The sequence below is a fragment of the Thalassophryne amazonica genome, chromosome 2, assembly GCF_902500255.1.
Source record: "Thalassophryne amazonica chromosome 2, fThaAma1.1, whole genome shotgun sequence".
Taxonomy (NCBI): domain Eukaryota; kingdom Metazoa; phylum Chordata; class Actinopteri; order Batrachoidiformes; family Batrachoididae; genus Thalassophryne; species Thalassophryne amazonica.
Genome location: NC_047104.1, coordinates 114,347,724 through 114,374,515, shown reverse-complemented (window position 1 = coordinate 114,374,515; position 26,792 = coordinate 114,347,724). Strand labels below are relative to the sequence as shown.

Here is a 26,792-nt window from a genome sequence, read left to right as displayed (position 1 = left end):
CTGTGCTCTCCAACACATAGATGTTTGTGGGCTGCTGCTAAACCATGTTCAACATTTTTGTTTTTATTTATTTATTTTGGTCCAGGTGGGGGTAGCTTTGTGTAACAGTACTCACAGCTTTTGGAGTGAAGCATGTTTCGTTGCACAGTCTTTGCAGCAAGAGCTGTTTTCTCCATCATTAATTTTCTGTGCACAGCAAATGGTGTAATATCATAAGGGGATCTGAGTCCATCTGGCCTTTAACAATGCACGTAATCCCAAAGATAAGGAAGTGCATGTGTGTGCAGGATAGAACACACATGCACAATTAAGTGCATGATGATGCATAAGTGCACAAGCGAGCAGTTACACTTGTATGCACACCCAGCAAACTGATGTGTAGGAGTGAAGGTTGACGTAACATCATTATTTACAAGGTTAGCCAGTATGGTCTTCCTCCCCTGTGACAGCCTGACACCTGCTTCACTCCATTTTGAAGAGAGAAATTAATGTACTTTTTTCAAAAGTCATAATGACATCATACTTTAGGCCTTACAACCCTCCATCCTCTTTGGGTGGAACCCTGTTTGATTGTGTTACAGTTACACAGACTGTTATCCAACTACATGTGTTATTGTGCATTTAGCAGCTGCACAAAATAGAATGTATCAGAAACATTTTTACTTTGGCTTCGTTAGAAAGCTGAAGTATATAAAAATGGAAAAAGTAAGTCTCTTTGGCTGCTCCCTTGTTTTCACTCGGTGTCACCACAGCACAGCTGAGGTGGATTTGCATGCTTGTTTGGCACAGGTTTTATGCCGGATGCCCTTTTTGATACAGCTCCACATTACATGGAGAAACAGGTAGAGGTGGGGTTTGAACTGGGAACCTTCTGTGCTGAAACTAAGCGCACTAATCACTTGGTCACCACCCCTTGGTGGTAGCCAAGTCTTTGGTAATATACAGTGACTTGGAAAGTCACTGTATATTACCAAATTTGAGTGGTTGAAATAAAATTACACTTATTAAAGACTGGATACAACATATCAAGCTTTGTCCAGTCATTCATTCATTCAGTCACACAACTTTGCGTTTTATTTGCATAGCTGCCAGTGGCCACAGGACACCAGCTGTCTTCAGGTGTCTGTTAAGAGTTGATTGGCTGTGCACCTGAATTATTAAATCGGCTTGTGGCAGAGCAGAGAGATGGAAAATGTGCAGGTTTGGGGGTCCTTGAGGACCAGATTGAGAACCCCTGCCATAAATAACTAATGCAGAGGGATTTATGGTCATTTTGTAATATTAAGACTAATGCAGAGTCACTTTAGTCAAACACTGAAACAAACTAATAAAATTAAAGACAGATCCTTTGTTCCATGCAGCACATATCTAATCACTTACCAGGTCCTCTGGGTGTAAAATATGGCTATAAGGAGAATAAGTCTATGTACGTGGTCACTGATGTTTCAGTGTCATTCCACAGTTGCTCTGTGTGATCCATCCCCATGGAAAAAATAAGCATCCTCCACTTAGGTTTTTTAACATTTGCAAAAGACTGAATAAAATCAAAGCTTCTTCCAGTTGTTGAAAAGGCTCTTTTTTGAGTTTCTGTGGGTTTATTTCTCTCTTCTGTCATGGAGAAAATTGGACGAACACACACTACTTCACAGAAATGCACAGTGCTCCATTCTTCCTGAGCAGAGAAGCGTTGGCTATGTGATATTCTCTGGAATATGAGATTGGTTGTGAGTGAAAGATAATTTCCAAACAAGTTGCACACTCTTGGTGAGAATCTGTACTTCCAAAAAGTTGTTGAATGAAGTCTTTTTCGATATTCCATCTCTGTTATATTAATATAAAAATTAGGAAAGTTTGTCATGACGCGGGGGCATGTCATTTGGGCTCAGCGTAACCCACTGTGCCCAATAGTACAGTCAGGTCAAGTCACACAGGTATTTAGAAAGTGACACAAATTTTGTGATCTTATGTGCATCACCACATTGGAGTGACTCTGCACTCCAAGCACATCTCGATGTGCTTGGAGTGCAGACCTCTACGCTTAGCCCCAGAGGTCACTTGCCATTTTGGTGGTGAAATATACACTCGTGCAGCTGCTCATGACTGAACAAAGTTAACATTATATGTAACATTTAATAAATTCGTAATGAATAAATGAAATAAAATAAAAGCATTTGTGTTTCCTGGAAGAATTCATGTTTAACCTATGCAATGGTGCAATTTTGAGCTGTGATGTACCAGTTCCCTGATAATTGCATTGTGTTCTTGTTTTAGCATGCCATCTGACTGCTGGGGCTATGCAGTTACGAAAATAGAAAATGTGAATGTTTTCTGTTTCATTACTGAGCCCAAGATTTAAAAGGTTGGACAAAGAGTCTATAACAGGAATTATTCTCCACTAATGGCACATCCAGTTAGGGTTGCAGCTATCGATTATTTTAGTAATCGAGTATTTTATTGATTATTCTGGCAATGAATCAAGTAATTGGATAAAAACTACTTTTGTGTTTTTAACAACATCAACAGACCAGGGCTGTCCCTAAGTAATGGCACAATGTCGCTGCGTCATCACAGAGATTGTCAAATTTAGTGTTTCCCTTTCTGTTTTCCTGGGTAATCTTTTTTTTTTTTTTTCTTTTCACATCTTTACAAGTTTTGGATCTTTCCTGGTATCAGGAGCTCAGCCAAAGTTGGGCCAAAGTCTTGACATTTTGCTGAAATGGCGATGGGATGTGGCTTTCTGTTTTTTGTTTTCTCCAACTTGTAAAATTTAACCGTTTTATTTTATTTTTTTTAATGTTGGTGAACTGGGTCTCTGCGTGATTTTTTTTTTTTTTTTTTTTTAATCCTTCTTTCTCTGTGATTGATCAGATGCATTTCAGCTGGAGGTTGAACATGCAAGCCTCGCAGTCAGTTTTAATTATTATTTTATTTGAGTTACCGTGTTTGTGAAGCATTGTATGTTGCCCAAAAAGCAAAAATTAAAAAGCGAAACACTCAGTTCAAGTCTGAGCAAAACACATATGGAAGAGTGGACTTCTTCCAGAGACTGTTTGTCAGTGTGGCAGGGGACAGAGATTTGTAAGGCCAGTGCTGAGCCGCTCACCAGGCAGAGAGAGGCAGCCACCGGCCCCCGCGCAAATAAGCCACTTCAGCATTACAAGTACGCATGCGCGGCGGTCGGCGGCTATCGGGACAAACAAAGCCATGTGCACAGCTGTCAGTTACAGAAGCGTATTGCATTCACTGGATAAAAAAACATTTGACCGCTGATCTCGTAATTCCGAGAAAAGCTCTCATAATTACAACATCGGGATCTCGTAATTATGAGATCAGGCTATTTTTATGTTTTTTATTTATTGTGTGTGTGTGTAATCACTGAAAGACGCCCCGTGCTCCTCCCTGGACATTCATCCGGGAGCACTTAAGGGGAAAATCCACACTTTGTGTTTAATTGCAGTGTGTTATAATCGGCTGAGCTCAGCCCACGTTTTTACTGAGGGACTCAAAGTACGGAAGAGTATACATAAAACAATTTAGACACCTGATCTTTTCTTATAATTACGAGATCCTGATGTCGTAATTATGAGATCTTTTCTCGTAATTACGAGATCAGCGGTCAGTTTATTTATTTATTTAGTTTTTAAATCCAGTGAATGCAATACGCTTCCGTAACAACACAGTCCAATGTACTGGGAAACATTTATTATTCTTACTTTTATGAGAAATGCCATTTACCACACTCAATAGTGAGCGATATTACGTTGATTACACGTCCGCCGTCAAGCACATACATTTGTTTGTCCCGATGCCGTCCCATCAGCCCCCACACGCCTGAGATGCTGAAGTGGCTTATAGCCACTCCCCACGTAGAGTGGGGAGCAGGCAGTGGATGAAACGGTGTTTAAAAAAACACACACACACAAACACACTGCTTCACTTTACATGCGCAGTAAGCTATTTCAGATGATCAGCATGGACCGTTTTTCTCCTAAAAGGCTTTATTTCACTCTGTGTGTCCCTTTGGAAAGATGTAGCTATTGTGCTAATTTGATTAGCGCTTACACAGCTCCACCCTGCTCAGAGTGCCGCTCTCATTGGACCGACATCTCTGCTATTTTGGCATTGTGGGATAGCTCGTGCTCACCGGACTACTTCCACGACACTGCTCAGCGTGCCACTCTCGTTGGAGCAACAACACACAGAATGTGTCTCTTCCCAGATAGATCTCTTTCAGTGCAGCTTCTTGTTCTGACTTTCTCTTACCAAAAAATAGTACTGATAAGTATCTAAAAAGTAAACTTGAAGTATACTTGAAACATACTTGCATGTACTACTTTTTGGTAAGGGTTAACACAAAGTTAACACCCAAGTCTTTCATCGCCAACTGTAAATGGTACTCAAAACATTCCAATCGTATCTTTCTGAACTCTTCCAGCTCAAACTCCATCATGTCAATGATTACAATGTGCTTGAGCAATAACAGGTGAAGTTGCTCATAAACTTTAAGTTTCTTAAATATTTATTACGGCCACTCTTAAAACATCAGTTATCTTTATAATTTTATGGCTGGTAAATTTTAGAATTAATTTAGATGTGATATACTCATTATCTCATTATCAAACTTAAGACAAAGCTTCTTAATGGAGCATATTGTTAATTTTTTTTATTTTTTGCTTTGCGTTATCTTTTTAGCTTGTACCTCCTATTTCTTACCTTTTGTTTTATACCATATCCTGTTTTATCTTACATTTGATTTTTTAATTATTTTTATTATTATTATTTTACTTTTTTCTCTCTCTTCTTTTTATATTTTAAAAGGGTTTTTTTGCCCTGTTCCTTACTATCTGTAAAGCACATTGAAATGCTTGATGTACGAAATGTGCTCTATAAATAAATTTGCCTTGCTTTGCCTTATCTCACAGGAATATATCACAATTATCTGGGAACTACTTTTTGTGCAGGAATTCATCAAGCATGTTGGCCGCAGGCGCGTACTAACACAGAATACCCAGAAACTGGACAGTTGTTCGGCCATAAAGAAAGCGTCCACTTTTAGCTTGTCATAAGCTAAGCTCGTGGCGCTTGTGAGAGTGTGACACGGCTCATGCATGCTCTAGTCTTCTTCTGTTTGTTTTTCTGGGGACGTACAGCACCACACACAGGCCTGGCATACTACATCGTACTACAACGTTATGAAGCTTTGAAGCACAGAATTTGCCTCAAACAGTTTTTGTAATCAAATTACTCGACTAACCGTTTCAGCCCTACATCCAGTCCACATTGCATACAATCTTACTCATCTGAAGCACATCACACTCACTTATCTGGAGAAACAGAGCTGACTGTTGCATAGCTAAGACTGAGGGAGGTGGAGGTTTGGTCTTCTAATGAGACAATGGGTTGGTTTGGAATAGTATTTTTATTTTTTTGTAAATTGAAGAACAAGAAGCATGTAGCTGGGCGTGAGTAAAATTTGATACAGACCTAATGAAAATGCATATTGATTTAAAAAATTATCTTAATTTTGCAATTTTAAAAATACTTTTTAGTAGAGACACAATAATGGAAAGAAAAATCTTCAAATTGTGATGCACCTGTGAAATTTGCCACAGATATTCACAACAGTACAGTCAGCTCAAGTCACATAAGTATTTAGACAGTGACACAAATTTTGTGATTTATGAGCATCACCACATTGGAGTTGAAATAACAATCAAGATGTGCTTAGAGTCGAGACTTTTAACTTTAATTCAAGGGGTTTAATAAAAATATTGGATTAACCAGTGCTTTAGATTAGATAGAACTTTATTGATCTCTTGGGAAAACTCCCTCGGGGAAATTGAGGTTCCAGCAGCATTGTACAGCAGCACACAGGGTAAGAAGCACACAGAGTATTAAGTATTATTAAGTAAAAAAGAACAACAGTTTGCAAATATAAATACACAATATAAATACCAGACATACTGATCAATACTGGTTTATCGGCGACTATTGTTCCTCTCATTCCCATCCTCTGTCTTCCTGTTACTCCTCCTCTTCCCTGAGTGAGGAGTCGTACAGTCTGATGGCTTGAGGATCAAAGAAGTTTTTCAGTCTGTTGTTCTTGCACTTGGGAAGGAGCAGTCTGTGGATGAAGAGGCTCCTCTGGTTGCTGATGACGGTGTGGAGAGGGTGACTGACATCGTCCATAATGTCCAGCAGTTTGTCCAGTGTTCTGTTTTCTTCCGCTGTCACCAGAGAGTCCAGCTTCATGTCAACCACAGAACCAGCTTGCCTGATCAGTTTGTCCAGCCTGGATGTGTCCTTCTGGACTTCATGGACTTGGTCTGGACTTCCCAAAGTCAGTGACCACCTCCTTTGTCTTCGAGGTGTTGACCTGTAGATGGTTTGTGTGGCACCAGGCAGTAAAGCTCCTATTCTCTCTCTCTCTCTCTCTCTCTCTCTCTCTCTCTAGCAGTGAGGTCACTTGCCATGTTGAGGGTGAAATATACTTGCTACATGGCAAGTAAATTAATTTTACCAAATTATTACATCCTCCAATCATCAGCGTTTATTTGTTTGTCTGGCTGTTGGCTGGATTACGTGAAAACTACTGCATGGATTAAAACCCCACTTCTAATGAAGTTGGGACATTGTGTAAAATGTAAATAAAACAGAATACAGTGATTTACAAATCCTCTTCAACCTAAAATTGAATTGAATACACCACAAAGACAAGATATTTAATGTTCAAACTGATAAACTTTATTGTTTTTGGGCAAATATTTGCTCATTGTGAAATAGATGCTAGCGTGTTGCCCGTGGGGATCCATGGGCTCTATATTGGTTAGTGTTTATAAAATAGGTAGCTAACATTTTTCAAGGGTGGTAATAAATTATGCAAAGTTTACTTAGTTTAATGATATGCCCACTGTTCTGATCTGTGCATCAACAAGATGCACAGCAGATTTTTCACTGTGTTTTCAGGAAATCAGTGCAAAAAAGCTGCAGTCTGCCTCTCCATGAAGATGACTGTTTATGATACAAAACAGTGCAATCAAAAAGTGCCGATCTTTTGACATTTAGGAGATTGTGTGGTCTTCCACAATCATGCATATAAATTGTCATGATAATATATAAGTTGTAATTGTTATGTGTCATGCAACATGTTCTTTGAATGGATTTGCTGAGCTACATTGTTGGTCTGCTTGCATGTTTTAACACTCGATGTCTCTTTTATCGTTTCTCTTTCCTCAGGTCTTATCGTTCATTGCATTCATCTGCATAGAAACGATCATGATGTGTTCTCCCTGTGGAGGTGTCTACTTCTTCGAATTTGTCAGCTGCAGTGCCTTTGTAGTCACAGGAGTCCTCCTTCTTATCTTCTGTCTAAATCTACACACAAAGGTGCCTCATGTCAACTGGAGTCTCACGGTAGGAGCACACAGAGTCGCTCAGAACTGTTGTTGCATTTTTGCCTGAAGGTTGATGCACCACATGGATGAGTTTAGTATTTTGTGACTTCAGCATTAGTGATTCAGAATTGTGGAGCACAAGCCTGGTCATGATCTTAGGGCCCCTTCACACATAGTACGAAGTTTGGCTGAAGTGCGCACTTTGAATTGAGTGTAAACCGTGTGAAATCGTCCCTACCTCTAATGCCTCGTACATCTGTTGCTACAACTATTTGCGCACACCAGCGGCTGAAAGACAAAGTGTGCGCTGTGCAAACCCATCGCACCCTCTCGCGGCAGGTGTCAGCTAATTTCCAGGTGACACATACAAACATCTAACACCGCTCGCATGGCACTTAGAAAATGTGTGGCCATTCGCACTGTTGGCACGATAACAGATTGCAGACGACCACTGTTGTACTGGCAGAGAAATTTGTAGACGTTCCCCACGAGTGTGGCTTCCGTGTGTGTGCTGAGAACTGACAGGAGGTGTGGCTATGACAGAAGTGACTGTGGTGATCTGTCATTCTGGACATTCCAGCTAGACAAGACCTACTGTGCTTGGACAGACATGGACTACCAACTGTCCACTGTGAGGCGCGCGTGTCTGATTGCTGTATTTATGTGGACATAAATAAAAACATATCGCGGTGGTGACAAGCTGCAGCCAGCGAGCACATGCACGGAGCGGACAGCAACAACCTGCCAGGTTGAAACGGACAGTCAGATCACTACAAAAACTGCCCCTCTCAAAATAAGACAAATAATCCAAAATCTAGCCAAATTGTCTTGTCCAGTGGGGTAAGAAAATTTTACTTGGTTAGAATTCTCAAAACCTGCAAAATGTTTAGGCACTGAATCATTAAAATGTGCCTTTAAAGCTAGACAGAATTCTTATTTTAAGATTTGCCTCTATCTTAAAATAAGGAAAACAATCTTGTTTCTTTGTTTGGATGATTTGAAATCCATTGCCTTTCCTTGTTACTGGTTAAATACAGCTTGATATTAGCTGGAAAAACTTAAGAAAAAGTGAGATACATTTTCTCAAAATAAGACATTTGTTTTCTTATGTAAAAAATGCTTGACAAGATTATTTTCTATTTAGACAAAAATTAAGTAAAATTTTCTTTCAGCAAGTCTTTTTTTTACTTAGATATCAGTTTATGCAGTGATCACAACATGCAGCGGGCGATCTGACCGTCACGTCACCCACTTGAGCTCTGTTCCACATGACGTGGTGCCCATGTTGCGGCGCACTGTCCACAAGACACGCATGTCGGACAGAACATGCGCGCGGCCGACTGGACGCACTGGACCAGTAGTTGTGGATATCAGAGCACACTGCTTCTCATGTCATTTCATGACTGTATGTTTGTGACCATGGGTCATAGAGGAACAGATCATATTTGTATTGCTCACTTGATAAATGCGGTGTTTTTATATGGTGTGTGATTTTAAATTTTTTTTGTAATACTTCAATGTCCTTCCTGATATGAGGCAGATTCCCACAAGTTTCACAGGACAGCTCCATAGTTCAGTGGTAAAGTCGCTGACTGGCAATCAGAGCTTTTGATAGGTGGAGTTCACGTCCCGTGTGGGTGGTGTGTGTGTTTTTTTTTCTCTTTTTTTTTTTTTTTTATTATTCCACATAAGCGGTGCGATGTGGTCCCACAGGTACTGGCTGATTTTTATTTTTTTATTTATTCCACATAAGCGGCGCAGTGTGGTTCCACACGTACCAGCTGGTTTTATTTTTTATTTCTTCCACATAAGCGGTGCCATGTGCTGCACCTGGCACTGTACCTGCTCGAAAGATACTGGCACATGCACAAACTCTCGCACCGGGTTTGTGCACGCCTGCCTGTTGACGCAGTGTTTTGTGGTGCACTAGTTTCGAACTGTTTCATGCTGTTTCGCCGTAATCGACCAGACATCAACCAAACTTCGCACTATGTGTGAAGGGACCCGTAGCTGAGGTCACTTGCATTAGCCATACTGTTCAACAATAAGTAAATCCTTGGTATAGTTCCACCACTTCTTCTGATCCTGCTCAGGCTAACAGGTAACTGGAGCCTTTATCTCAGTATATATAAAGACAGGCAACAATTCACTCTCATATTCACATCTATGGATATCTTTTAATCACCAAAATAGAGTGCCCGCTTTCCTGGAATCAGCGAGTGTCAGTACTGAATTTCATTTCATACCTCTGTTACCGGGCACGTCCAGACTGCTCTGGATGGTATATGCGGACGTTTTGTCCGATGTTGATAATAGAAAAGCTCTTCAGCGCATCATCAAGACTGTTGAAAGGATGACCGGCACCCAGCTTCCCAGACTAGAGGACATTAACAGGACCCACTGCATCAGGCGGGTCACAGCTATAATCAGGGACAGCACACATCCTCAACACTACCTCTTCACACTGTACGCCCGAACCTCAAGACTGAAAAAACAGCTTCTACCACAAAGCAGTCACACTACTGAACACTGTCTGTATCAAACCCAACAAACAGTCTTCTTGCACATCCATTATGTCACTTTAGCACATTGCATACACTTGTAAATAGGCTGTTTATTGCTATTTAAACTGCCTTTCCTCATTGTAAAATTGTTGTTATATATGGTGTTTATTACATGGAAAAACCATAAAAGCATTGGTACTTTTGCTTTTGTCGAGTGAGTGTGAATATCCTGTTTATACAATGACGGTTTAGGCAAATTTTACTGTATTTCAATAACAAGCAAGATGTGGAAGTGAACCAGGTATGAGAATAGTCTTTTAAAACACCAAATCGTTTTCACCTGCAATTTCAAGGATGCGCTTTGAACGTCTCTGCTAGCGACAAAGTTTGGAATGTTAACAATAGTCCAGAACATTTTATTTGGATACAGTACTGAAGTCTATGGGAAGGGAATCCACGTTTCCTCTGTCCAGGTGCGTTAAGGCACTGTATGTTGCCAACATTGATTTTATTTATGTAACATACATTATTATGATTATGTGTGCAACGGCGTCATTTAACAGGCACAGACTCACGCTCAAGGTTGAATTAAAACACACCACAATCAATTGACTATTACATTGAAAAAGGCAACCATACCCACCTAAGATTTCCCACTGTGGTTCATTCTCCCTTTAGGTTCACCATCCTTTCCAGCTCAGGTTCTACCCCCCCTCCTGTCAGTCTGTCACCTGGTCTCATGCTCAGTGACATATGTTTGCCCCGATCTTTTCCCAGGACCATATGAAAATGATTAAGGATCTTGGGGTTCGTAATCTTATCAAATCAATATGTAGGTTGTGATGTCAATTTGGGGTAGGATAAAAGCAAAGGAAAGGTGAAAAAGTACAAAAGAAAATACTAATACAACACACATTTAAATAGTGTGGATTTAAATAAAATTTATATGAGTATTAAGCACATAAATCTATTGATATTGTGATATGTATAGAGTATCCAGGTCCAGTGATTAATATCATATCGAGTTTTAAGAAACAATATGGAGCCCGAGTGGCCAGGGCCAGCCCTGGTTTAGTCTAACATTCACCGGGAACAGGTTTGATGTGATGCGGAGAATGTGGATACAGCTCTTCCTTTGAGCATAGAAAGACCGGATCACACTTTACAGCAGTCCTGGTCCCCCACACTCAGCACCATACACAGGACATCTTGGAGGACCTAGTCATATGCTTTAGATTTTTCTAACCCATTATTAAAGGTCTATAATTTAATTTGCAGGAATATGCTCTCTGTTTATACTTGGGAGTCTTTTTGTCAATAAAATAGATAGGTAGAGATAAGTCATTTGAACTATTTTATATTTATATTAAACTCTGAATTGATTGATACTGACATTAAACTAAATATTTTACATGAAGTTCTATTTCAGTGCTCTTTAAAGTTTTTAAAACAATCTCATCTGTACACATTATATAGGAGCCATCATTTTTTAGTGGAGGACATTAAACAGCCCAAACTAGTAGTGCAAGGGACTGAGTTAAACTGTGTAAAGACAGTGAGCGTGGGCTTGTTTGGGAAGGAGTCCTTTGTTAGCCAGATATGCTTTGTCAGCACTAAGCAAATGAGCTGGTGGGTGTCGTCTGCCAGATACTGATCGGCTTTCTGAATTCGCCCACACACACACGGCTGTTGGTGTGCTCTCAGCATCATAATTTTCTGTTTTTATATACAGAGAGGAAGTGGAAAAAATGTATTTTTACAGTATTTCCAGAGACCAGACAGCTTACATATTGTAGTGAAGCAGTAGATGTTATGCCAGATGTGCAAATCCAACCATAGGTATCAGATTGCCTCATGGTATTCTTGGTACAGGATTTCACCTCAAACATGAAGAAAGGGTGTGTCTTTGGTTTCTACTCTAAATGAAAGGTTTTTATTGTTGCAGTGAAACCAGAGCCAATTTAAAAGTGCTGATTTAGGAATATTTACCAGCTACCTGTGACAATTGAAGGCAATATAATCTAAAACCAGACTGTTTATTCGGCATTCTGCAGTGTCATAGTTCCTTTGTGCGGATGATCAGCTTTGATTTGGGGGAAAATCCGGCAAGTTTTCACTGCCTTTCCCCTGAAACCATTACACTTACACACAAGCACAGTATTTAGGACTAGAACTGAAATCATTTCTCAAGTAACTTGGATAATTTGATTGCAAAAAAAAATGTTCAAGGCAAAGCATTGTTTAAGTCATGTCACCAAAGTCCTTTCATTAAAAAAGTCTCTGCTGTCACTCACGCTATGTCACCTACTCAGCGCCACTATTATTGATGCACAACACATTCAGACTTAATGTGGTGCGATGGTGGAGAATCAAGAAGCCGCCCGTAAAAAGACAGAAAATGTTCAAAGTTTGGGATAATTTCAGTCTAAGAAAAGAGGACAACACAGTGCAATGTGTCGACTGTAAAACAGACCTTTCATACCACAACAGAACGTCATCATTGATTCTACATCTGAGCAGAAAACAGCTACACATTAACACCAGTTCACCAAGCGGAGCCTCTACGAGGTAAAGTAAAAGTTGATGTTAGCTTTAGCCAGCTGATTTATGATCGTTCACTGTCCATAAGCCGCATTGACACATTAATGTTTGTGTCGTCTCCGTGTTTCATAGCGAGCAACAGCAGCACACCCGTGCTAGGTTTTACAAACATTACAAGCTTTGCTTTTCTTTCAAGATTTCTGCTCTCTGGCTGGGACATAACCAGTTAGCACGGCTACAGCCAGCAACTAAAAACAGAACCACACACCTGAGGTGAGTTAAAAAAAACAACTACTGCTTCGCTTTTTTCTTTTCTTTCCTTTTCAAATATGCCTAAAGTCTCTTTCTGATGATGGCATGACATAAATAGCACTGATTAAATCTCCTTATGTCTCAGTCACTCGCACTGAATTTTTCCTCTGTGAGCTCAATAAAGCTTATCTTATCTTATCTTTGCACATAAATACATATGTTGTCTCACACACACTATTGATATTGTTGGTTAAAAACACAAAAGTACTTTTTATCCAACTACTTGATTAATCAGTAGAATACTCTGTCATATGTTATGTAAAAGCGAGTGAGAAATAAACACTTCTAAAACTGAAAATGCTGTTTTTTGTTTTGTTTTGTTTTTACAACCTAATAATACCTCTGAAGGGATTTAAAAGACATTTAGCAGAGGGTGACAGCCAATCAGAGTAAAGCTCCACTGTGACGTCACAGTCTGGTTCCGAGCTGCAAACTCAGTTTTTAGTACCTAATAATTACTTAAACTGCAAATTATACAGAAGATAATGCTCGTATAGCCGAGGGTATTTTAGCATTGCGTTATTTTTTTCCTTTCAAAGGGGCCAAACTAACTGGATCAAATGTATACAGACATGAACCTTGTTCCAGACCTTCACGTGTGAAAACACGTTAAATGTCATTGAAATCCATTAGTGCCCTTTTTACCAATCAAAGCTCAAATGTAATGTTCAGACAAGATGTATGACTTCTCCTGGATTGTCACCTAAATAGAATCAGCTTTTCCTTGATCCAAGACCTACTGCTGTACTTAAACACCAAACATCATTGAAATCTCTTTTATACATATATCCTGCTGACAGACAGACAGGAAGCGAAATATAAGCAAGGGTAGGAAGCTCATCATTCTTGGTTGAACTCCGTGTTGTAGTCTGCAGTATGACATTCTCTTCATGTCTGTCAAATTCAAATCTGTATTTGAATAAATCTGCATGTACTGTACTCACATAGGCATTCTGGGAATTTCACCACGAGTAAATATTTCAGTGTTACCAAGTGTTAGCCAAGCTAACTTCCAAAGTCATGGACTGTCGCTGCCATTGCGCCTCTGTGGTTGAGACTCATAGGAAGGATTCTGATCACACAATTACATGCTATGTGATCCTGTCTGCTCCAGTTCACTCTCCATCATGCCTCTGGCAGTGTTGCAGGAGAAACTGAAGTCCCGTCTCCTTCATAATCAGATGATTTCGACTCTGTGACTTTGTTGTGAAGCGAGCTCTTGATGACTCCTCAGGCCCGTTTCCACCACAGCAATGTGCAGCCCATTTTAGAGGGTCCAACACTTTTGTGTATTTCTCCGCCGAAGGGACTTCCCCTGAAAGGTGATTTTTCCAGAGTCTTTTTCACTGTTCCGGGGTATGTATTTTTGAGCAGCCATGAAATGCTGTTGTGCGGTGTTCAGCTCGGCTTGGTCCAACTCATGACAACAAAACAAAGCAGCATTTCCGAGCAGAAGAAGATGAAAGAGAATGGATAGCAGAGCAGACATATGGACAAAAGAGTAAATACAAGCAGTGGACAAGGCACTCGAATGCTTGAGGAAGAATGAGAAAATCTCTATCAGCGCACCTGGATACACTCAGAATTAAACACATCATGAAACAAATGCAAAAACTTGAAGCAGGACTACAAGTGCCTTAGTGACCACAACAAGAAGTGACACAGATGGCAAAACCAATAGAATACTGCGCAATAGACCTTTGTGCACAGTAATGCGGGGATGAAAGGCTCACTGATTTTTTTTTTTTTTTTTTTTTTTTTTTTTTTGATAACCGATGTTGCATTGGAAAGTACGTTGCAATCGATAACCATGGAGTCAGTTAAATAATTGAGGTACAGATATTTTAAGAGTTTGCATTACCTTGCACTTTTAGCAATCTAGTTGGAAGCCAAATACAAAGCATAAATTACTCCTACTTTTGCATTTTTTGGTATTGCATGCTTTCAATAGCTAGCAAGCAAACTTTTCATATTGCTTTTCATTGAACATTAAGGTTAAAGTTTGTTTGCTAGCTATCATTAGCATTAGATGTTTGATGTCACTGCGAGCCCGATGCGTCATCACCGGTCACGGGAGACAAAATGGCTGAGAAGCCCAATTACCGGGCCGTTCCTGTACACATTTGTCAAATCTGGTGAGTAGGTCGAGTTCCTACGGTAGAAACAAGACTCTTGTGTGCTGTTTGATTTTTGTGACTGTGAGTGAGAGACCAAATAGAACATTATTGCTCCATTACAGTAGAAACAAGACTCTTGTGTGCTGTTTGATTTTTTTTTTTTTTTTTTTTTTTTTTGTGACTGTGAGTGAGAGACCAAATGGAACATTATTGTTCTTATTCACTTCTGAAACCAAGAGCCTGGCTGTCCTGCCAGTGCACCCAATAAATTCTTGGTTTGCTTTGTTGTGGAAACAGACTCATTACAATGAATGTGTGGAAAAACCTCATAAACAACCCTTATGATGCCTACTGACTTGATAAGATTCTCAAAGATTCTTGAGAGGGTAGTTGTAAAACAGCTAACTGATCACCTGCAGAGGAATGGTCTATTTGAAGAGTTTCAGTCAGGTTTTAGAATTCATCATAGTACAGAAACAGCATTAGTGAAGGTTACAAATGATCTTCTTATGGCTTCGGACAGTGGACTTATCTCTGTGCTTGTTCTGTTGGACCTCAGTGCTGCTTTTGATACTGTTGACCATAAAATTTTATTACAGAGATTAGAGCATGTCATAGGTATTAAAGGCATTGCGCTGCGGTGGTTTGAATCATATTTGTCTAATAGATTACAGTTTGTTCATGTAAATGGGGAATCTTCTTCACAGACTAAAGTTAATTATGGAGTTCCACAAGGTTCTGTGCTAGGACCAATTTTATTCACTTTATACATGCTTCCCTTGGGCAGTATTATTAGACGGTATTGCTTAAATTTTCATTGTTACGCAGATGATACCCAGCTTTATCTATCCATGAAGCCAGAGGATACGCACCAATTAGCTAAACTGCAGGATTGTCTTACAGACATAAAGACATGGATGACCTCTAATTTCCTGCTTTTAAACTCAGATAAAACTGAAGTTATTGTACTTGGCCCCACAAATCTTAGAAGCATGGTGTCTAACCAGATCGTTACTCTGGATGGCATTTCCCTGATCTCTAGTAATACTGTGAGAAATCTTGGAGTTATTTTTGATCAGGATATGTCATTCAAAGCGCATATTAAACAAATATGTAGGACTGCCTTTTTGCATTTACGCAATATCTCTAAAATCAGAAAGGTCTTGTCTCAGAGTGATGCTGAAAAACTAATTCATGCATTTTTTCCTCTAGGCTGGACTATTGTAATTCATTATTATCAGGTTGTCCTAAAAGTTCCCTAAAAAGCCTTCAGTTGGTTCAGAATGCTGCAGCTAGAGTACTGACGGGGACTAGCAGGAGAGAGCATATCTCACCCGTGTTGGCCTCCCTTCATTGGCTTCCTGTTAATGCTAGAATAGAATTTAAAATTCTTCTTCTTACTTATAAGGTTTGAATAATCAGGTCCCATCTTATCTTAGGGACCTCGTAGTACCATATTACCCCATTAGAGCGCTTCGCTCTCAGACTGCGGGCTTACTTGTAGTTCCTAGGGTTTGTAAGAGTAGAATGGGAGGCAGAGCCTTCAGCTTTCAGGCTCCTCTCCTGTGGAACCAGCTCCCAATTCAGATCAGGGAGACAGATACCCTCTCTACTTTTAAGATTAGGCTTAAAACTTTCCTTTTCGCTAAGGCTTATAGTTAGGGCTGGATCGGGTGACCCTGGACCATCCCTTGGTTATGTTGCTTTAGACGTAGACTGTGTTTCATAATTATTGTATGGCCTTGCCTTGCAATGTGGAGCGCCTTGGGGCAACTGTTTGTTGTGATTTGGCGCTATACAAGAAAAAAGTTGATTGATTGATAAGTGTCAGAGCATCTGTGCACGTGTTTGGGTCTTTTGCCCTGTTAAGAGTTTTTACACTGCATAGTAATTTTTGCAGTGTTTGTTCGCTGACAGGACTAGATGTTACAATCCCTAATGTTTACACAACCGGGAAGTGGCTGGGTCATGTGAGTGCTAGGGGCCTATAGCTTGTTCTCTCAGTGGTGTTGGCCAACTCTTTAATGGCTTGTCTATAGGCCTGTCCCCTGATTCTGACCTTCCTAAAGGGGCTTTCACAGTGGCGTATTCGTAGAGCTGCTCATTACAGCGCATCATCTACGCTGTAATGAGCAGCTCTCCGCTCACTTCACATGGAGTTTTTTTCTCAATACGCAGCAGTATGTTGAGAGCTAGGTGCATAGGATGGAAGAAATTAAACCTGTTTAATTTTCTTTGGCGTACAGCACAGCATGGAGCCTTCACGTGAGTACACGCAGCGCCGTGCTACTGTCCGCTATTGTGAGCCCGCCCACGCTTCAACACGGTACTGTACGCCATTTCATATCTCCCTGTTGTTCTTCTGGAGCTATATACGAGGTCTATTAGAAAAGTATCCAGCCTTATTATTTTTTCAAAAACCATATGGATTTGAATCACGTGTGATTGCGTCAGCCAAGCTTCACGCCTGTCGGTTGCGTCATTCGCCTGTGAGCAGGCTTTGAGTGAGGAGTGGTCCACCCCTCTCGTCGTTTTTTTTCATTGTTTAGGAATGGCTCAGAGACTGCCGCTTTGCTTGATCAAAATTTTTTCAGAAACTGTGAGGGACATCAAAGTGGACACCATTCGAGAAATTCAGATGGTTTTTGGTGAAAATTTTATGGGCTTCAAAGAGATTACGGAGTGCTACTGTCGCTTTAAGGACGGCCCAGAGCGACTGGTGGTGCGCCGCGCTCCGAAGCCGCCATCGACAGGCTGAGCGACCATTTCATTTCTAACGGATGGCTGTATGGATCCGTGACCATCTTGTGCAATTTCTCTGGTTATCACAAGAGCTGGACATCAACCATTTTCAGGCAGATTTCACTTTTAACAAGAGATTTTATCATGGAAAGCCGAGCGGAGACTTCGCGCGTCACGATGGATTTGCTATTGGAGCGAGACAAAACCACTTCCGTTTTGGTCTCACAGGACGGCTTTGAGATGGTGTTCAGACAGCTATCGGTGGTTTTTCCATCGAGTGATTATCCAAGAAATTGTGGATGTGCCTGGACATGCCAGAACATGTCCCGTGAGGCTTTGCTTTGCGCCATGCGGCACCCACCGCGACGCGCGGAATTCCTCCGCACGTCTGTCTCAATGTGCCGAAAAAGTGCTGATGTCCACGTCTTTTCACAATTCCTGTGCTAGCCAGATGACATCCTGGATAAAACACAGCATCCAGTTTGGAAATGTACGGCACATTCCACTGTTACAGGAGTTTTTGTCATGGAAAGAGGAGCGGAGGCTTCGTGCGTCGCGGCGGTGCCGCTTGGCGCAAAGCAACATAAAATAAAACCACTCTCTCTGTGTGTCTAATCAGAGCTGTGACTCTAAAAATAAACGCGCACTCGCTGCATGTCGGTGCTATCATCAAACGCCCTGATCGATCAGCCTGATCAAAGCTGAAAGAGCTGTGACTCTAAAATAAACGCGTACTCGCTGCATAAATAATAATAATAATGTTAAATGACTCTGTTTTTGAGCCGCACCACACCATGCAGTAGAGAACAGAGCGCACTTCCACAGAGGCAGAAAATAGCACTGAATAGCACATGCGACTGTGTGCACACATTAAAACGCGAACACACGCAGCTGCGAGTATGAACGAACACTGTTAAAGGCTGAGTATGCATGTATTTCAGCCGTATTTAAATGAAACACAACGCTGCAATGAGCAGTTCTATGAATACGCCACTGTGAAAGCCCCTTAAGGAACTTTGCTGTTGTACTAGCTACAAAGCCCCGACACCCCACCTCCACTGGGCACTATCTTACAGCCTCTGTCCTTTGCCTTAGTTAGTTGCAGTGTGGTTTTTGCAGTCTGCGGCAGGAAAATGAGCCTCTGCTCTAGGTCAACTCGCATCTGCAAGTCCCTGGCTACATTCGGTGGGGCCAGATCAGGGTTCAAGGGGCTAACCTTTGGCTTGTCCCTGTCCCGTACAAACTATGGTGCATGTCGGCACACATCCTGGTTGTCGAAGGGTTGGGCATTGGTGGATACCCTCTTGCACTCAAGTCTATCAACTGGACACCTGAAGACCTAGTTATGTCTCCACATGGGTCCTACAGCCTACCAGCATGCTATAAACTAACACTATAAACTGTTGCATTTGGTCTCATACTGTTAAATCATCTTGATCAACATGAATAGAGTTAATTAGTCTCAGACTGAGGTAATTTAACACTACACCCCAATAGAGTAAACATTTGAACAAGGCAATGGGGTGTTAATTTAATAGCAAAATTTACGGCATGTTTACCTCATGCAATGATGTAGTGTGCTATATGTTAATGTTTGTGCCTGTTCCTGTGTGTCAGTTTATAACAGATTTAACTTGTTATAAACCTTCAGACGAGCTGCGCTCCGATGCGATCCGCTGACATCACCACTCGCTCTGTTCACTGCTTGTTTACTCCACTTGACCAACTGCACGTGGTGTTGGAGATTAGATCACCACGTGCGTGGAAGAATTTTTGAACATTTCAAAATTCTCTGCGCGCAATAGCACGCACTGGTGCCCCTCTGGCATCCTGTGTGCACCCATTAAAGACAAGTTTACTCTTGAGCACGACACAGGTCGTGATGTGTCGTAAAGGAAAGGCATGCTCATGTAAATTCCCTGTCATGCTCGTGTCAGAGAGCCTTAACCAAATCACCTAACCTGCATGTCTTTGGAAGTGGGGGAAGCCGGAGCACCTGGAGGGAACCCACACCACCACAGGCAGAACACGCAAAGTCCTCATAGAAAGGACCAGGTCGGAAGTGAACTGTCTCGCTGTGAGGGTTAAAGTGCTGACCACTGCGCTGCCCTTGTTATAAATAATTAAACAAATAAAACTGAGTGTATTACCTGATTCCACCAAGCTGCACCCCAACATTTTAACTAGGTTTTGTGCAGCTCTCCAGTAGATGGAGTAATCCTGCTAACACCACAACACACAGTGGAAAAACACTGGTGGAAGTTATCATTAGTGTGATTTGTGTTGTGCACAACATGCACCCTCTGGGGGATCCGCAGCTGCAGTCCCAGGAGGACTTCATGCTTCTATGTTGAGAACAAAACAGAGACAGTGCAGGCAGTTTTGGCTGATTGTGTGAAATTCACCAGAAAGAACGAACTTTGAGACATTTTGATAGGAAGCTGGGAATGTAGTTCAATATGTGCATGTGATATTTAGGATTTCACAGTGTTTGAGCAGCTAGTATGTCAACTGTGGGAATGAATAACAGAAAGACTGAAGGTCAACTGCACATCCCAAACCAAGAAGGAGAGAGTCTGGGACCAAAAAACTCAGTAAAGACTTTGCTGCCTGTGAGAACACTGCTGAAACATGGACACAGTTCCTGTTTAACAAGTCAGGCAGGATGCGATCTTGTGTGCACAGTTTGTGGTTGTATTGACCAGGGTTAGAATGTATGCAAGGAGTGGGGGTGGGGTTCTGATTCTGGTGGAAGGTTGGCTTAAGCACACTGCTCTCTGTGGTGTTATGGTTACACTTTAATGCACTGCTTTGTGTGTGTCTGTCACACTTCTCTTATAATATGAGCCTTGTGAGTCATCTGAGAGGCCATGTCCTGCCATGATTAGAATCACGCCTGATCATGCGGTGGTGCTCCAGTCATGCTGAGCACGTCAAGGTTAACCCTTCCCAGTGTACAGTCTAAGACGTCTGTGCACATTATTTAGGAGAGGACATGAGGGATAATGTGGGATATGTGCCAAAATCTCTATCTGGAATGAACAGCCCCGAAATTAACCACGCCCTTTTTCGTCTCGAGTGTTACTTAAATACAGCTGTATTTTCTAAACTGCAGCATCTATAGATTTTCCAAGGTATTCAGAACGTCAGAATGACGAGTACATGTTTAGAAGGGTCACAGAAGAGTGTAAAATTTCTAATTTTGATATTTTAAGAGAAAACCGCGACAAAACATTTGGTCAAACGACCTACATACAGTCCAGAAATGCCACATATTTAGGAACTTAAACGTTCTGGGCTATTGGCTGTTGGGAAACTTCCCTGATGATCTTTAAAACATTTCAGATCTCCAGATACTGCTGTCTGCTGAAGAAACAAGTTTTGTTTTGTATTATTGACTTTAAATCAATATTCCATTGATAACAGTGTGACGGAAAATAAAATTTCCTTATATACAACCCCTGGCAATAATTATGGAATCACCGGCCTCGGAGGATGTTCATTCAGTTGTTTAATTTTGTAGAAAAAAAGCAGATCACAGACATGACACAAAACTAAAGTCATTTCAAATGGAAACTTTCTGGCTTTAAGAAACACTATAAGAAATCAGGAAAAATAATTGTGGCAGTCAGTAACGGTTACTTTTTTAGACCAAGCAGAGGGAAAAAAAATATGGACTCACTCAATTCTGAGGAATAATTATGGAATTACCCTGTAAATTTTCATCCCCAAAACTAACACCTGCATCAACTCAGATCTGCTCGTTAGTCTGCATCTAAAAAGGAGTGATCACACCTTGGAGAGCTGTTGCACCAAGTGGACTGACATGAATCATGGCTCCAACACGAGAGAGTCAGTTGAAACAAAGGAGAGGATTATCAAACTCTTAAGAGGGTAAATCATCACGCAATGTTGCAAAAGATGTTGGTTGTTCCACAGTCAGCTGTGTCTAAACTCTGGACCAAATACAAACACATGGGAAGGTTGTTAAAGGCAACATACTGGAGACCAAGGAAGACATCAAAGCGTCAAGACAGAAAACTTAAAGCAATATGTCTCAAAATTGAAAATGCACAACAAAACAAATGAGGAACGAATGGGAGGACACTGTAGTCAACGTCTGTGACCGAACTGTAAGAAACCGCCTAATGGAAATGGGATTTACATACAGAAAAGCTAACGAAAGCCATCATTAACACCTAAACAGAAAAAAACAAGGTTACAATGGGCTAAGGAAAAAGCAATCGTGGACTGTGGATGACTGGATGAAAGTCATATTCAGTGATGAGTCTCGAATCTGCATTGGGCAAGGTGATGATGCTGGAACTTTTGTTTGGTGCCATTCCAGTGAGATTTATAAGATGACTGCCTGAAGAGAACATGTAAATTTCCACAGTCATTGATGATATGGGGGTCTGCATGTCAGGTAAAGGCACTGGGGAGATGGCTGTCATTACATCATCAATAAATGCACAAGTTTATGTTGATATTTTGGACACTTTTCTTATCCCATCAATTGAAAGGATGTTTGGGGATGATGAAGTCATTTTTCAAGATGATAATGCATCTTGCCATAGAGCAAAAACTGTGAAAACATTCCTTGCAAAAAGACACATAGGGTCAATGTCATGGCCTGCAAATAGTCCCGATCTCAATCCAATTGAAAATCTTTGGTGGAAGTTGACGAAAATGGTCCATGACAAGGCTCCAACCTGCAAAGCTGATCTGGCAACAGCAATCAGAGAAAGTTGGAGCCAGATTGATGCAGCAATCAGAGAAAGTTGGAGCCAGATTGATGAAGAGTACTGTTTGTCACTCATTAAGTCCATGCCTCAGAGACTGCAAGCTGTATTTAAGCCAGAGGTGGTGCAACAAAATACTAGTGATGTGTTGGAGCATTCTTTTGTTTTCATGATTCCATAATTTTTTCCTCAGAATTGATTGATTCCATTTTTTTTTCCTCTGCTTGGACTAAAAGTAACCGTTACTGACTGCCACAATTTTTTTTTCCTGATTTCTTATAGTGTTTCTTAAAGCCAGAAAGTTGCCATTTGAAATGACTTTAGTTTTGTGTCATGTCTGTGATCTGCTTTTTTTCTACAAAATTAAACAACTGAATGAACATCCTCCAAGGCCAGTGATTCCGTAATTTTGCCAGGGGTTGTATTTGGCAAATGTTCGTTTTCTTACAATATAAGTTGACCCATTTATGTTAGTCATTTTCTCTTACAATATCAAAATAGAAGTCTGTATCAGAAAACATGTATCAGTCATTCTGAACATTTTTAATACAACCCCAGTTCCAATGAAGTTGAGACGTTGTGTAAAATGTAAATAAAAACAAAATACGATTTGCAAATCCTCTTCAACCTATATTCAATTGAATACACCACAAAGACAAGATATTAATGTTCAAACTGATAAACTTTATTAAACTTTATGTGCAAATATTTGCTCATTTTGAAATGGCTGTTCGTCCCGGATAGAGATTTTGGCACATATCAAAAAGTTGTTCATTGGGTCATATTAGTCTAGAACAGTTGGGATATCCTATCCTAAATGATGTGCATACATGTCTCAGTTAGGTCCTCTACTAGTATTGTAGAAGTTACTATTGTGAGACATTAGAATTAAATATTTTTCATTTCTCATTCTCCTCATCAGAATCAGAATCACCTTTGTCATTGCCACAGCGATCAAACACGACAAAATTTGCTTGTGCATCCTCAAAAACAGTGACCCACCCTCAAACACTCTCACCCATACACATACTTCAGTAAATATTGAAAAACATCAGGAGATTGGGGGGGAAGCTCCGAGACAAACATTACTCGTATTGCACTATCCCACATTGTCATTATCCCATATTACACTTATCCCATGCTGCACATGTCCCATATTGCACGTATCCCTCTAAACATCAATTAATAGTAAAAATACCCAACTTAATAAAACCCCTTAAATAGCATAAAAACAGTAATAAATATACCTAAAATTAAAAATAATTAAAAACAATTATTGCGCATGTACGTCCTTATTTTAATTAGAATAATGCAATTGTTCCAACTGAAGCTTGGGGTGTGTCTGTTCAGTTCTGTAACAGCTCAAGGAAAGAAGCTGTTTTCAGCCTTGTGGTATGAGTTTTAAATGCCCGATAACGCCTGCTGGATGGAAGCAAAGAAAAAAGGTGATGTGAGGGGTGTGTTCCATCCTGCAGAATACTGCTTGCTCGGCAGAGGCAGCGAGTCCTTAAAACATCATCCAGTGAGGGCAGAGGGAGACCACTGATCTTTTCTGCCGTTCTTATGACTCGTCTGATGGATTTTTTTTATTGTTTTTAGAACAGTTTGCAAACCATGTTGTAATGCAGTAGGTTAAAACACTCTCGATGGAGCAATGATAAAAGGCCTCTCAGCCATTTCCCTGACAATAAAAATCCGACAAGGGGCTGGACCAGTGCTCACTCAAAGCTGCCCACAGGCGAATGACGCAACCGACAGGTGGTGAAAAAACTCACGCATGCGATGCAAGCGCACATGATTCAAATCCATATAGTTTTTGCAAAAAATAAAAGGTCGGATAGTTTTCTCACAGACCTCGTACATAGAAAACCTGTAAAGCCTACTTTTAGTTACAAAATTCACAAAGAGGTATCGATAAGGGAATCGATAAGCAATCGGATCGATAAGCAAATCCGATAATGGCATCGATATCGATTAAAATCTTATCAGTACCCATCCCTAGAATAAAAACTTCTAAAACTGAAAACGCTGTTTTTGGAACCTAATAACACCTCTGAAGTGAGTTACAAGACATTTAGTGGACGTTAGCGTGCATGCTAACGTCCGCAGCTGCTTTGTCTGCAGCTACTTGCAGTGCTCCCACCAAAACAGTTGGTGGCGGTAGTGCACAGTCAGTTTATGAGCATTACTTGCCCATCAAAATAAGTGAACTTCGTCAAGTAATTTTTCAGTGCACACATATGCAGTTACGTGAAGAATCTCATCTCGACGATGCACCTCATCTCGACAGAACACTGGCTGCAGCGCAGTTTTAGAGAGCTCTGCTCTGTTAAAAAGAGAAGTAAAGCTTGTGTCATTGAGGTAATATGTCTGCTCAGCCTCTGTACAGTGTTTTAGACACCACTGTGCAGGGGAAGGAACTGACATCATGAACACGCAATGCACACACTCCTGTAGGCACTGTTAAAACGTAAATATTGCTTATGATTGATTGATTGATTGAGAGTTGTAGTATAACCAGCAAAACATCACTGTGTGCAGTGAATTTGGTGTATAACATTGATAGTATTGAAAATTAAACAATAAATAAAATAAATTCAGTTTATTTGTCTTGTTTTGGGGTGGGAGGGCTTTGTGGGTAGGGGGAGCAGAATGATGTGTGTGTTCTGTTTCTTGTAAAATGAAGAGTTATAAATAAAGTACACATTTTCTTTTAAATTACCTTTTTCCAAACTGAGTGCTGTAGTATAACCAGCAGGACCCCACTGTTGTGTGCAGTGACTTTGATTACATCTTACCTTATAACATTGATGCTATAAACTTAAAAAATAAAAAAATTCTCCAAAGTTTTCCACAATGACATTTTCCCAAACTGAGCTCTGTAGTATAATAAACAGGACCCCACTGTTGTGTGCAGTGACTTTGATTACATCTAATGGCCCAGTCACACGGCACACGATGATTCCTGAACGAAGGAAAAAAGTAAAAAACGTTACAATTCATTGAGAAAAGGTGGACGAAAGAGCTTTCATCACCGAACAGTCTGCGAAGCAAGAGCGCAAAAGCGACAAAAGAGGAACTTAACAAAACCGAAGCTCACAATCACAAAGAAACGCGCCTGGAGCCACAGCTGGAGCAGAGCGTGTCTGCTCCAGCATTCGGTGCTGGAACAGAGCTCATAGCACCTGAGTCCTGGAGAAACTGCAAACAGAATCTGTGGAGATGAGAGAGGCAGCACCGGCCCCCCGCCCGCAATAAGCCACTTCAGCATTACAGTACCGGTGCGCGGCGGTGCGGCGGCTATCGGGGACAAACAAAGCCTGTGCACAGCTGTCAGTTACAGAAGCGTATTGCATTCACTGGATAAAAAACATTTGACCGCCTGATCTCGTAATTCGAGAAAAGCTCTCATAATTACAACATCGGGATCTCGTAATATGAGATCAGGCTATTTTTATGTTTTTATTTATTGTGTGTGTGTAATCACTGAAAGACGCCCCGTGCTCCTCCCTGGACATTCATCCGGGAGCACTTAAGGGGAAAATTCACACTTTGTGTTTAATTGCAGTGTGTTATAATCGGCTGAGCTCAGCCCACGTTTTTACTGAGGGACTCAAAGTACGGAAGAGTATACATAAAACAATTTAGACATGATCTTTTCTTAATTACGAGATCCTGATGTCGTAATTATGAGATCTTTTCTCGTAATTACGAGATCAGCGGTCAGTTTATTTATTTATTTAGTTTTTAAATCCAGTGAATGCAATACGCTTCCGTAACAACACAGTCCAATGTACTGGGAAACATTTATTATCTTACTTTTATGAGAAATGCCATTTACCACACTCAATAGTGAGCGATATTACGTTGATTACACGTCCGCCGTCAAGCACATACATTTGTTTGTCCGATGCCGTCCCATCAGCCCCCACACGCCTGAGATGCTGAAGTGGCTTATAGCCACTCCCCACGTAGAGTGGGGAGCAGGCAGTGGATGAAACGGTGTTTAAAAAAACACACACACACAAACACACTGCTTCACTTTACATGCGCAGTAAGCTATTTCAGATGATCAGCATGGACCGTTTTTCTCCTAAAGGCTTTATTTCACTCTGTGTGTCCCTTTGGAAAGATGTAGCTATTGTGCTAATTTGATTAGCGCTTACACAGCTCCACCCTGCTCAGAGTGCCGCTCTCATTGGACCGACATCTCTGCTATTTTGGCATTGTGGGATAGCTCGTGCTCACCGGACTACTTCCACGACACTGCTCAGCGTGCCACTCTCGTTGGAGCAACAACACACAGAATGTGTCTCTTCCCAGATAGATCTCTTTCAGTGCAGCTTCTTGTTCTGACTTTCTCTTACCAAAAAATAGTACTGATAAGTATCTAAAAAGTAAACTTGAAGTATACTTGAAACATACTTGCATGTACTACTT

At 40.8% G+C, this 26,792-nt stretch overlaps 1 protein-coding gene across 1 annotated transcript in view; it reads left to right on the top strand.

Moving 5' to 3' along the window:
* cmtm4 (CKLF-like MARVEL transmembrane domain containing 4) overlaps window positions 1-26,792 on the top strand; it is an 87,249-nt gene that overhangs the window by 17,974 nt on the left and 42,483 nt on the right. The window contains exon 2 of the mRNA XM_034192320.1: window positions 7,237-7,413. Coding sequence (XP_034048211.1) covers window positions 7,237-7,413 — 177 coding nt within the window. The remainder of the gene's footprint in view (window positions 1-7,236; window positions 7,414-26,792) is intronic.